General features: G+C 37.2%; 1 protein-coding gene across 10 annotated transcripts in view; it reads right to left on the bottom strand.

Moving 5' to 3' along the window:
• The window catches only part of TASOR (transcription activation suppressor), a 51,808-nt gene extending 38,546 nt beyond the window's left edge, over positions 1 to 13,262 (bottom strand). For 5 of the 10 annotated variants that reach the window (XM_060161551.1, XM_060161554.1, XM_060161553.1 and 2 more), the window contains exons 1-6: positions 12,693 to 13,250; positions 4,781 to 4,926; positions 2,452 to 2,544; positions 1,644 to 1,716; positions 1,134 to 1,225; positions 484 to 645 (exon numbers count right to left, since the gene is read on the bottom strand). In XM_060161551.1, coding sequence (XP_060017534.1) covers positions 484 to 645; positions 1,134 to 1,225; positions 1,644 to 1,716; positions 2,452 to 2,544; positions 4,781 to 4,926; positions 12,693 to 13,020 — 894 coding nt within the window. In that variant the 5' untranslated portion in view covers positions 13,021 to 13,250. Of the gene's footprint in view, positions 1 to 483; positions 646 to 1,133; positions 1,226 to 1,643; positions 1,717 to 2,451; positions 2,545 to 4,780; positions 4,927 to 12,692 lie in introns of all 10 variants that reach the window. The other 5 variants (XM_060161556.1, XM_060161557.1, XM_060161558.1 and 2 more) reach the window with 2 other exon arrangements.
• Positions 13,263 to 13,575: the final 313 nt, after the last annotated feature.

Here is a 13,575-nt window from a genome sequence, read left to right as displayed (position 1 = left end):
TCTAAGTTTGCATTTTAGAAAAATACTAATAAAAATAGAAAATATCTACCAAATCAATAATACAAAGTGATATGAATTAAGGTAATTCAAGGGGCTTTAACTTTACCTTAAAGAATGAGCAATATTTTATTAGACAGGATCTTTCTAGGCCAGGAGAAACCAAGGCTTCAAGAGGAAATGAGATCGTTGAGGGCAGGAATTATACAAAAAACAGGCTGGAGGTCACAGTCTACAGGCAGGGAGAGCTAGCTAGGCTAAGGAGTCTGAATATCACTGTAAGTCTAAGGGGGGGGCCACTGTTATGTTTCTGAGCTATCTTGGAAACACTGAACAAACAGCAGTGAGAGTCACTGGAGTCTAGCAGTGGTAAGGGGAAACCAGAGTCTAGTGTGGTGGCAAGGAGAACTGAAAGGGAGACATTTTAAAGGACTTAGTGACAAACTGATATGAGGTCATAACACTAAAATGGATCCAGGTACTTACCTGAGTAAGCTCATAAGCTCTATAAGCCAAAAGTGATGTAATTCTATTGGCATTCTTCGACACATGACATTCATGCTTTGGTGTTGGGTCCAAAACACTTTTATTTAATATAGATTCCAAACTTTTTACACCCATCGGGTCATATATACTCTTTATTTTACCCTAAAATACAGAAAACCTTTTAAGTCCACCAAAACCTAATTACTGACTGTATAACATTAATAATATAGAATAACTCTTTGAATATAGATTACCTATAACAACAGCTTTTTCCTTTAATACCTGGTAATAAAGTAATACCCAACACTTTTTTTTACTAATATTGAAGCAGTAAGAAAAAGTTAACCAAAAAAAAAAAGCTTGTTTGAATTTAATACAAGGAAATAAAAATTTTCTTCACAACACTTCACTAGCTTAAATAACATTCTCAACATATTTCCCTCTCTTCATTCTTTTCTTTGGAAAGGAAAGCAAACTCTAAAGCTCAGAAAGCTCAGATTAAAGACGGCAAACCACTCTCAAAAGTATCTTTATATGCCAAACACAAGCAAGCACTGGTTTTTAATTCAATCAAACCCCTAAAGACAGGGTCGACTAAAATCCAAGTCAAATGCTGTCTTTGATATACGAAATGTAAAAGTTGAAATTACCTTCATTATTTTAAAAATAACAACATCGCCCACTGCCCCAGCTTCCAAAGGATTAGCTTGTAATAAATCAGCATACCTAGAAAGATAGACACCTAGCAAAGAGGGAAAAATTAAAGTTTTGTTTTAATATGGACACAAATATAAAAAGTCCAAATATTTAACATAATAAGAGATAAAAGGTATGACACCTTTAAAAAAATGTAATGATAGCTGATATTTAACCAAAGCAAAAAATAAAACTAGAAAAAACATGAAAAATCAAAATTTTCAAAATCACTAGAACTAGACTAAGACATTAAAAAAAAAGATAACCCTTGTTTAATTGGAAGTATGCAAAATCAGAAACAAAGGATAAAACTGGTTTTCATTGCAGAACCTGAAACTAGTCTCTTTTTCTGGGAACATGACAAAGCATACATGAATTTAATTATAAGGACAACAGCGAAATTAGATAATATATTTTTAAAGGGCAACTTAGTAGTAGGTAAATGAAAAAAGAAAAAAGATTACCCATGGAAGGACTGCCAAGAATTGTTATTTTGGACTGGCCCACCTGTAATCCTTTTTCACATATGCTCTGAACCTAAATAAACAAAACATTTCATCTTACAGTCAATACATTAAAAATGTGAAAAGACAGTTTGTAAACTTGTTTTAAGTAAAATCCAAGCTTCTAACTTATATTTTTTTATGTTACAGAAATTATACATATACATGCTAGTTTATGACTAAATATCAATGTGAAACTGGCATACACTTCCAATGTAACCATAGCTGTAATCTATTTTTGTTTATGCCAGGTCTGACATATACTTAGAATTCATGCCATTCATATATATAAACATCTCCTTTTAGAAAGAATTAGTCCTGGCAAACTATTTAAAGAGAAATTAACTCCACCTAAACATCTTTGATCAAAGGAGTAAAAATAGTTCCCAGCACATATAATCAGTAATATAGAAGATAATCTACTTTAATAAAGGAAAAATTATTTACTATCAAGCACATTCCAGGGGGGAAAATTAGGTTTGATCAAAGAAAAAATGAACATATTTGAAAAGCAAATTACAAACAATGAAATACCTTGCACTAAGCCATTTTTTCCATTTCTACAAAAAATTGTTAGTTTATAAAAATCAAGTGTATAGTATAACTCATTCACTTTGTTATAAAGCAGAAACTAACACACCATTGTAAAGCAATTATACTCCAATAAAGATGTTAAAAAAAAATCAAGTATTGATTAATTGCAAATTTAGGTAACTTACAATGGAAGGAAGCACTTTCAAATTGTTTTTTATAAAATGGGTTTACTTACCTGATACCGATCAACCATCAGAAATGCATAGGATTCTGAAAGTTCTTTATCTAAACGACCATCAAACTTCAGTTCTCTTCGCTTTTCTGTAAACTAAATGAAATTAAATCTATAACGACTCCTTAGTATGTGATTATGTTTTTCAAGCTAAGAGTTTCAGGAAGCTTATTTCTAAGAAATTCCAAATCAGCAATTCCCTGGTGGTCCAGTGGCTAGGACTCTGCGCTTCCACTGCTGGGGGCCCAGATTTGATCCCTGCTCAGGGAACTAAGATCCCACAAGCCGCGAGGCATGGCAAAAAAAAATCCATATCTACGAAAGTGGAAATTATCTTTTCTCTCCCTGTAATTTCTACACTTCATTTTTTCCCATTATAATTGGATCTTTATCCTTACAATATAGTCAAATAAGCATCTAGTGCTAAACAATTTTAACTAAATTTCTATTAAAATCTTACCACACTCCAACTCTCCCATAGATTTTTTTTCTTTTTTTTTTTTTCCCAGTATGCGGGCCTCTCACTGCCGGGGCCTCTCACTGCCGTGGCCTCTCCCGTTGCGGAGCACAGGCTCCGGACGCGCAGGCTCAGCGGCCATGGCCCACGGGCGCAGCCGCTCCACGGCATGTGGGACCTTCCCGGACCGGGGCACGAACCCGTGTCCCCTGCATCGGCAGGCGGACTCTCCACCACTGCGCCACCAGGGAAGCCCTCCCATAGATTTTTAAGTTCATTTTTTGATTATCTTTGGATCTCTCATTTTACCTGACATGGTGCACTGCATATAGGTGGTTTAATAAATCTCTGTTTAATGACCAACTTCTAGACTATAAACTCAATTAGGACAAGGAAAAATGTTTCATTTCTTTATAATTATATTCTCAGTGCCAAGTACATAAGCCATGCTCCATACCCATTTCCAGGATAAAAGAGTGACTTGATCTAAGTACATCTGAACTGTAAGTCACCCTAAACTGCTGGCTTTCACTTTTAGATACAAGCAAATAGATATGGAGCCCATACCTAACAGATTTACATGCCATGTTCAGGCTATTACCGATCTTCAATAATATAATTAATGAATCTTTAAATTTTCATATAAAATTAACAAATAATCCCTATCATATCATGAAACCACATCAAACTACCAAGGTTTTAATTTCCTCTGGGAGCCATTAACATTCATCCACTTTAGGGATCCTTTCAAAGTTAAATTCTCATAGCACTAGATTAACCAACCTATAAAAGTACAAAATTAATAGTATTTCATGTACATCAGAAAGCAATATACACATCAAATATTTCTAAACATCTCATTTGTATTACCTCAGGATTATTATGGCTTTTCCTAAATCAAAACTCAAAAAAAGATTCTAATTTGTATATGAAACTTAAATTCACTACTTAACAGGCTCAACTATTCCCCTTTGTTCTCACTTTTTCACTAAGAATTTCTACTAATGATATTAAGATAACTCAATTACCAGGCAATAACTGGGGAAAAAATTAAGCATATCCTAAAAAAAAAAAAAGTATTGTATTTCATTAACCTTCCAATTGAGACATAATATGCTCTTAGAGATTCCATTTAACTAACACGCTTGAAAGAGCAAAAAGCCTTGTAATGAATTTACAATTAAGCCATTATACAATAAGCTATCCCTATGCTTAAGATTCATTGTTAGTAAAAGAAGTTATCTTACACAATCACACGTTAATTTAACAGAACAGATAAATGTAGTGCAATATCAACAGTGTTTAGGGAAAACAACATGCCATTTAAAACTTGTTTTTTCCCTCCATAATTTGGTTTTCCTAAGAACTTTAGCATTTTTAAAGAAAAGGAAGAAAGTAAAACAAATTCCAGGCTATTAACTGGTTCTGAAGAATCTTACAAAAAGCACAATTTAAAACATACCTCCTGGACTTCCCTGGTGGCGCAGTGGTTAAGAATCCGCCTGCCAATGCAGGGGACAGAGGTTCGAGCCCTGGTCCGGGAAGATCCCACATGCCGCGGAGCAACTAAGTTCGTGCATCACAACTAGCGAGCCCGTGCTCTAGAGCCCGTGAGCTACAACTACTGAGCCCGCATGCCACAACTACTGAAGCCCGTGAGGCATAACTACTGAGCCCGCATGCTGTAACTACTGAAGCCCACACACCTAGAGCCCATGCTCTGCAACGAGAAGCTACTGCAATGAGAAGCCCGCATACAGCAATGAAGAGTAGCCCCCGCTCGCCGAAACTAGAGAAAGCCCGCACGCAGCAATGAAGACCCAACACAGCCAAAAATAAATAATAAAAATAAATAAATTAAAAAAAAAAACATACCTCCTTTTCCAAAAGCTCATTATGTATCAAGCAAGCACGTCTGTAGTTAAAATTTGTTACTGAAGTTGGTTCAAGGTAAGATGAGTGGAGAATATTTAAAACATCTTCAAATTCCCGAGAGCCTGGAGTTAATGGCTGAAAAAGTGCTAAAATAAAAAACAGTATTAATTTTAAGATTCCATCTTAAATGTAGTTTTTTATATTTTTGTGGCTTTGTTAATATAACTTTTAAATAAAGTTAAAAAAAAGCATCAAGGCTATCTTATTTTGTGATATGCAAAAGAGATACTTATTAATTCATTAAAGAAAAAACTCTTCAGCAGCAAGCATCTGGCATTACACATGCAGAAAAGGAAGTTACAATTTTGCAAAACTTAGGGGATGCTACACTAGGCAACCTAAACTGCTTAAAGACGCTCATAAGAACCTGTGCATAAACTCAACTTGCCTCAACTCCTATTTTATGTTACATTTAGGTAGTATGTCTAGGACCATTTATTTCAGCAAATGAAATGCTTATGCCATAAGTAAAAGGATAAAAACATTTAAGACACTTAGCTGTCTATACAATAAAATGATTCTATCTGGTTTTTAATACTAAAGTTAGAATAAAATATGCTGCATCCATTAGCTTCTTGTATTACCAATATAAAGTAGGAGGATATTTACTATGAAAACTTGGTGAAATGGAAAGATGTGGAACTTTGGAGACAAACCAGGACACAAATATCAGGTCTAGCATTTACTGGCTTTGTGGGAGACCTTGGGTAAATCAATGACTTAACAAAACAAGCTCGGTACTTTCTTCAGTAAAAAGGAGAACTCCAGCTATCCTAATAACCACTATATGCCATATGGCACATAAGACAACACATGGAAAACGCTCTAAGCACAGCATCTGGTGCAAAGAAAAACAGTAAAAGTTTTTATTCCCCACTCCACCAACTACTGCATACTCCCTTTAATTTTTAAAATACTTAAGTGAAATATACAATTTGTTCTTCAAACAGTAGCCTAATAACCTCAAATTTCCACTTTATGCATGAAATAAGTTATAAATTTAAAACATCAAGTCTATATATATACTTTCCCCAAACCAAAAGGAACCACTTATTTTTCACTGTAGATAGAAGTATTCATAGAACTTATGTTATATGCTATTACCTTAATTTCTTTCAAGATACTATATATAGAGTCAATAAATGTCATTCAAAATACTTTTAGGCCACTACTGAAAGCGGTGTTCTACTTGTACATACTCTCAAAGGTACTAAAGAGCAGCTGTTTTTACTGTATTCCCTATAACGTCAAATGACATATCCATTCATCCACCAAACTATGTATATATTACAAAAGTGCCTGTAAAAATGTAGCTTTCAATGAGAGAATGTGTATAGAACAAATGATTCCCACTACTTTGGAATTGCACACTAAAAAAGGTGGCAGCGGGATAAAATCAACATACTTATAATAATGCAATAAAGACAGTAGGAGTAAGCAGGGAAAAAAAACACTCAAAAAGAACTAAAGAACTACTAAACACAGAGTGTGCTATAATAAAATTTATAGCAGATGGATATACTCAATAATCTATTGATTGTAAGCTCCATGAGAGGAGGAACTATATCTGCCTTGTTCATTACTCTACCTTTTTCTTGGGGCACTGGCCCCAAGCTGAATGACTGAGTGAGTGAAGATGAGAATAAACTTTGTCAAGACTTTTTTATATTGAATACAAATATATTCTAAACTACCAAAATATGATTGTTGTCATTTTAAATTAGGTCTCACAAATTCAACCATTCAGTGATATATAAAACAAAATGAAAGCTCAAAAAACGGAGACATCCATTCTCTCAATTCAAATCTGTTTTATAGAATACAGTAGGAGAAAACGTTTTATCTTTGTGTCTGTCCCCAACTAAACTGGAAAAACTTGTGAGGGAAAACAGCACGTGGAAGTTTTCATAGGCTTTCCCATCCAAAATGAGCCAAGCATGATTCTTAAAGTTGGGTTTTATGCATGATTGATTTTTATGTTTCTAAACTAACAAGTGACTTCAGGTATCTAAAGATGTGACAAAAAGAAGTATCAAAAGAAGTAGCTTTAAATTTCTATGAAATTTTACAATCTACAAAATGAAATCATTTTCCTTAGCTAAGCTATTCCAACACTATTTCCACTGTCAATCTAACCAAAAGTGAAAGATTCAAGTTAAATCATATAAATTTATATAGACATTAACTTTCAAATTATTCTCAAAAAAGTACTTAACATTTGTTTCATTCCAAAGCAATGTCCTAGTCACCTCAAGTAATACTCAACTAGACTGCCAGTGTGAAAAAAATTCTTGTGAATAAAAATACAGAAAAAGGTGCAAGATTTTAGGTCTAACAATACCTGTGTCCTAGTAGGTATTTTATATTTCAAATATCTCAGTTGGCTTTACTAGTTAGGCCAAAGTTATAATTTCTAGTTTTTCTTCCCAATTATCAATTTCTGTAAGAATAAAATTATGCTGTAGCTATTTTTAAAGATTTCAAGTCAATGTGCTGGTAATAGTAGTTTAGAAATATAACCAGTTTATGTTCTGAATGTACATTCCCTGGTGGTCTATTTTGTCCTTAATAATCCTCTAAAGGACATACCTGATCAACACATTCTGTCACTTCTTTTAAAGAAAACATATATACATCACAGTATTATGGGTCATCACTGAGGCAATAATAATAAATAAACCTGTAACTACCCGTAGGGGATCAGAACATTTTATATATTTATCATCCATTTCACATAGGAAGTCAGAATCCAATATACTGTTCTCCGGATTCTGACAATTTTTGAGTCTAACAATTAGTGGCTCATTATTCCTTTTCAGATACTGTACTAAGAGCTTTATATGCATTATCTCATTTAATCATCGAAACCACCCTATGAAGTTCATTATGCCCATTTCACAAATGAAACTGAGCTAACAGTTAACTTGGCCCAAGGCTGATACGTGAATAGGGCAGGTGTGAATTCAAAATAAGGCTCCCTAGCTGCAAATCTTGTTTCCTGAACTATAAGTAAAACATGTATATGTAAGTGCTGAATATAAGTGATGAAACAAATCATTCCAAGAGCTGGAAAAACAGAATTGTTTCCTCATTTTAGACCAAGAAATTATATTAGCTATATGGAAATTAGCAATAAAAGAAAAAGAATTTGATGTCTAGAATGCTCTTTCTACCCTCTTATGTCTTCTTTTGAATCTCATTTCTTAGTATTTCTTTCTCATTTATTGCATTTAACAGGGCCAAAAGCCATAGCTAACACCCTTTTTTGGTTTATAAAGGTTAACAGCAGTCGTAATAATTCTTCCAGACATTAAGAAACATATAATTTTGCTTATTTACAGTGCTTCCATCAAATTCATGTCAGAAAGATAGTTACTGAGTTGATTTCTGATAATTCACAAGGCTCTTCTATTGACAAAACTGATGATAGATGTGTTTTCATCATTTTTTTTTCTCTTTGTCCACACTACATGGCATGCAGGATCTTAGTTCCCCAACCAGGGATCAAACCTGTGCCCCTGCAGTGGAAGCACGAAGTCTTAACCATTAGATCATCAGGGGAGTCCCTTTTATAGATGTGTTTTTATGGGATTCAAGAAAAGACTTACAAAGGCACTTGGAGATTTATAATTCAAATGAGGAGACTGTCTATATCACAGAACCACAACTAGAATTGAGTATTTTATATTAATGGTAGCATACAAAACATACTAAGAATTAAATGTTAAACTTAAGCAGCTGGAATAGACATAAAATTAAGGTCACCAAATAGTAGCTTTGTTTCTTAGTCAAAGGAACATTTTTCCTCAACTACTTTTACCAACTCATTTAGTGTCAATGCCACTCTTTGTGTTTGTATTGTTTATGTGTATATGTAAAAAAAAAAATCATAAGTGTAAAAACAAGCTAAAATTAAAAAAAGATGGACCAGCGTTATAAAAATATACCAAGGGAAATTCCAAAATATACATTCCAATTTAAAGTAATTCATGGAAGAAAAGGAAATGGCAGAGTAGGCTGCGGATCTCATTGGTCTGCAATACTCTCTGAATCCATCTCTCTGATGTCTATGGATATTAATGACTAAAATACAATGAATATCCATTTGTTCCTCATGATAATTTAGACATTTTAAAAATCATTTTTCTTCAGTCTAATAAAATTACTACAGACATAATACTGTAGGAATGGGTGATTCATCTCTACTCATGATTGAACATAGTGCAGAATCAGTAATAAACATTCTAGCAGAGATCTAGAGAGATAATATGAAACTTGACTTTTTTTGGACTGGGAATACGTCAAAGAAAGTTTTACCTCCATTACTTAGAATTTATATGCGCCTATCAAACGTTTTATGTGGATGACTGGATTCTGCCTGTACATTCCTGCTCAGATTTACTTCTATGTAGGGAAAACTGTGGTGCTTAGAACCAAGCCATTCATATACAGCTACTAAAACATCATGTAAATTTCCTTAAGAAAGAGACTCAACCCCAAAGTCTTCAAAAAGACAACTCCAAATTTTGTGGGAAAAGATGGGGATTTGGGAGGAGAATTGGCCTTTAATTTTCCTGAACTAGACCAGTATGGATGCAGGTGCGTAAGAGCATTTAGTTTGTGATGCACCTGCATGAGACGCAGATGCACGAGAGCAATTAATCTTGTGCCCTACATAAAGCATTAACCAATAAACATTTTCCAGAAAGTGCATCATTACTACTTCATTTCCCAAGACCTTTGGAGGGAAAAATTATATCAAATACAATTACTGATTTTAATTTACTTTTGATGACTTACACTATCAGATTTTAGAGTAGAAGGCGGCAATAGTGAAACATCTACTGACGAAGTGCAATTCCACAATTCGGTTAAATATAACAGTGACTCCTTACAGTACAGAAAGTAGCCCAGCCAATAAGTAAACAGAATAGCACACAGATCACAAAGAGTAAAATCTTACTCTTCTAGTCAACAGATGACTTAATCTGTGAGTACTTACTAAATGTGTTAATTTTCTAATGAACATAATTTTGGAATCTCAAAATTCCCCAGGGATGAAGACATACTAAACATCACTAAATTTAATAGTTGTTAAAAAAATTTTTTTTAAGTGAACTAAAACTTTTCTACAATAAAAAAGAAATAAGAAGTACTCTACACCTAGGTTCAAATTCCGACTCCACCATTTACTAGCTGTGTAACCTTGGGCAAGTTATTTACCTCAGTAGTTCAGTCTCCTCATCTGTAAAATGGGAATAGTACCTACCACATAGGATTACTGAGATTTAGTTAGTACATATAAACTTCTGAGAACAATGCCTGTAACTTATTAAGCACTATAAAATGTTTGTCAATATCATTACTTAATTAGAATGGCAGTATTTTGGATGTTATGCTACTGTGAAGACCAATAAAAGAACTGAGTCAAGTTATACTCACAAAGATTTACCTTTAAGCTACCAAAAACATGAGTCCTAATCTTAAATTTCACTGGTAAAGCAGTCACAAGCAAAGGTCTGCCATATTAAAATACGAATGCAACAGAACCTTTGATACTGAAAAGTTCAAGCAGAGGTATCTACTGAAAATGATCTAATATTCATGATAAAAGACTCAGATGACCACACCACTAATACCTAGCCAAATCCTATACATAAAGTGATACCTTTCAAGTCTTCCAAGAGGACATTATCTTGGGATCAAGTGTGAAACTAGCAGTACCTGCCGAACTGTTTCTGATAAAGCATTTTTTTAATGAAAAGTTATATTTTTCTATTAAACTCTATCACCAAGTATTAACTCCTTTCAGGTTGGACAGGATGAAGTCCATGATGGTAAAAAGCTGCTTATTTAAGTTTTAAAAGTGCTATTTAGATCGCTATTGCACTATTTGAACAGCTGCTGCTAAGTGTGCAAATATTTAGACAAGTTAAAAATTACTCACTTTCACGAAACATGAAAAAAGTCCACTGTGTTATATTTTCCTTACCAAAACCTCCCTAAGAGGAGAAAGGTAACAAATTTCCCCCAAAGAAGCATCAGACTCAGGGGAGAAAACAAAGACAACTAGGTTTTATATTTCCTAATTCCTCAATTATTATCTACTTTTAATGTGTTCAAATGAGGTCTATTTTACAGCAACCTCTGGATTTATCTAATTAAAAAAAAAACACACATGCAAACAGTGCCTTTCAACATTTCCTAGTGCCCTCCCACATTTCAACCCAAATGGGTTTTATGCCAATTTCCTGGTCCTATCAAAAATTAAAAGGAGGTACATCATGCTTTGTTTTGCTTAAAACCCTAAAAAAACGGACTTCAAAATTGTATCAAGCTAAAAAATTTTTTAAAAAGAAAAAAATTCAACCTCCTACTTCGATCCTATAACCAGAGCCCATCTGAATCTACTTCCAACCTATTCTCTACCAATTGATAACTCAGGATGAAATCTAATTTTCCTCATATAGACTCTACATCTTAACTAAACCAAAAGGATTGATAACCTTGACCTATACAAGAATTCTCTTGAACCCTAAAATGTATTACATTAACTCACTTAAAAGATACTTCTAGAAACATTCTGCATGCTAGTGGACAAAAGATAACTTCATCTTTCTCAACATGGTTTCTCACACCAAGGATTTCCCTGGCTTTATCATCCAAATAGAAATTAACAATTTGACTTTATTTGTATCTTACTGACAGAAGGCTAACAATTTCAGGTGTGCAAATGTAGCTGGTTATGCACATGGCAAGAGGAAGCACATGCTTCATTCAAGAGTCACTTTACCAAGATTCAAGTTACAAATAAAAAACGTTTTCCGCAAATAAGAAAATTCCTATTACTTTCCAAAGTAAATCTGAAAAAACGGAACCACGCACTAAAACAAAAAGAGGCTTTAAATTGACTAAATCCAGACAGAGTATCCCAAATCGCTGGAGAGTCAAAAATTGTTTTCTAAGAATTGAAAACGATAACTTCCTCCATTAGAAAGGTGTCACAATACGGCATTAAATTTTAAAAAGGTAACGTACTTCATTTAACTGTTCCCATACTGGTTCCAAAAACCAGACTGGACTTTTAAATATTTTTCTGAAGTTCTCTCATCTGCAAGATCAAGTTGGTGACTCTTGGGCATAAGCTGACCTCTATTTTTTTCCACAGGGAAATTACTGCACCAAGAACCTACCTTCCCAAGCTTCTCAAATACAAGAAAAAAACATACTAACGTTGGATTTAGAGACAGCCCTATCTAGCGCTTCAAAAACAAGAAAAAAAAATCTACATGGAAATGAAGTGTGATGGCAAACAGCAGTGTGCATGAATCACATCTAACGGAGATGTCTAAACAAGGGAAGACGCTGACATCGAGCAAATTTCAAGTAGACGCATAGAGCTGAAGAATTTCCACAGGGAGAAGCACTTGTGGTCCTCTCAACGCAATGGCCTTGGAGAAAGCCCCAGAATCCACGGCCACGGGTTATTTCCACAGTGAGACTTCTCAGAAGCATCCTTAGGAGGACACATCAGCTTCTCTGCCTTCAGGGGCTGGGAGGGAGGGGCGCCGAGCACCATCTTTCCTCTCTGGGAGCTGCAGCCTTACGGACAAGCTTCAAACCTGAGCTACTTCCAACTTCCACGGGGAGAGGGGGAGCAGGGAGCGTGGTTCCACCGCTTTCCTCTCGCACCAAGCGCAGCAGCTGGGCGGCCGTGGCAGTGCGGGGAGAGGCGGCTGGCGCTGCATGCGTGTTTACGTGTCTCGGATGGGTGTGGGAAGGAGACAGAGAGGTTCTAATGAAAAGATGGAGGGGAGAGAGAAAGAGGGGTTGGGAAAAAGGGAAGCACCACCTTTCTTTTCTCTGCTCTTCCTGGGGATCTGAAAACTCCTCCTAACGGGTCTTTCGGGCTCTTCGGGGCCTTTGGGCAGAGCGGCCGCGCCCGCCTCACAGGAGTCCTGAGGCTGCTCGTGGCAGAGGCTCGGGGCGGCCTCGGCAGCCGCGGTCTCCTCAGGCCCGGCGCCGCCGCCGGGCTCCGCGACGCTGAGGCCGCCGCCATTTTGTGGGGAGGACTCAAGCTCCGGAAGCGCCTGCTTCAGCTCGTCGTCTCCGCCGCCGCCGCCACTTTCCCAGTTCGCGTCCGTCGGCGGAGAGGCCTCCGCCTCCGCAGCAGTAGCCATCGCGCCGGCGTGAGGAGCGCCGGGAAGCTTCTGCCTACAAGGTCGACGGAGGTGGGGGGAAGGGGTGGCGGGCCAGCTTCGCCGCCAAGCTGCTCTCAGCCCACCCACCCCCTTCCCCCCCGTGGCCGCTGGCCGCTATTCCGGCCCAGCAGCCTCTCGGGGGCCCCAAAGCGGGCGCTACAACCGTGCGGCCCGACCCCAAGAGCCGCTCCTCGCTCGGGCAGTTCTTCTGCCGGCCCCCACCACTCAACGTGCTGGCGTCGGGGCCGGGGTGGGGCGGGGCCATCTCGGAGCGCTCCACCAATGGGGGCGCGGCGCCCGCCTCCGCGGGTGCGGACAGACAGCGCCGGGGGGTGGAGCCTCGGGGCGCCGGAGCCCGCCAAAAGGGGCGAACGCAACGGCTGGAGAGTACCTCGACGCCGCGGCCGGCTGCGGGGTGGATGGGCCTCAGGACGAGCTGCGAGTTCCCGGAGCACGCTTGGCCAGTGTTGCAGGCGAGGGAGGCGCGCTGCGCCAGGTCCCGAGAACGCAGGCGTCGCCACTTTACGGGCAAGA

The sequence above is a fragment of the Lagenorhynchus albirostris genome, chromosome 10, assembly GCF_949774975.1.
Source record: "Lagenorhynchus albirostris chromosome 10, mLagAlb1.1, whole genome shotgun sequence".
Taxonomy (NCBI): domain Eukaryota; kingdom Metazoa; phylum Chordata; class Mammalia; order Artiodactyla; family Delphinidae; genus Lagenorhynchus; species Lagenorhynchus albirostris.
This window is presented reverse-complemented; position numbering and strand designations above follow the sequence as displayed.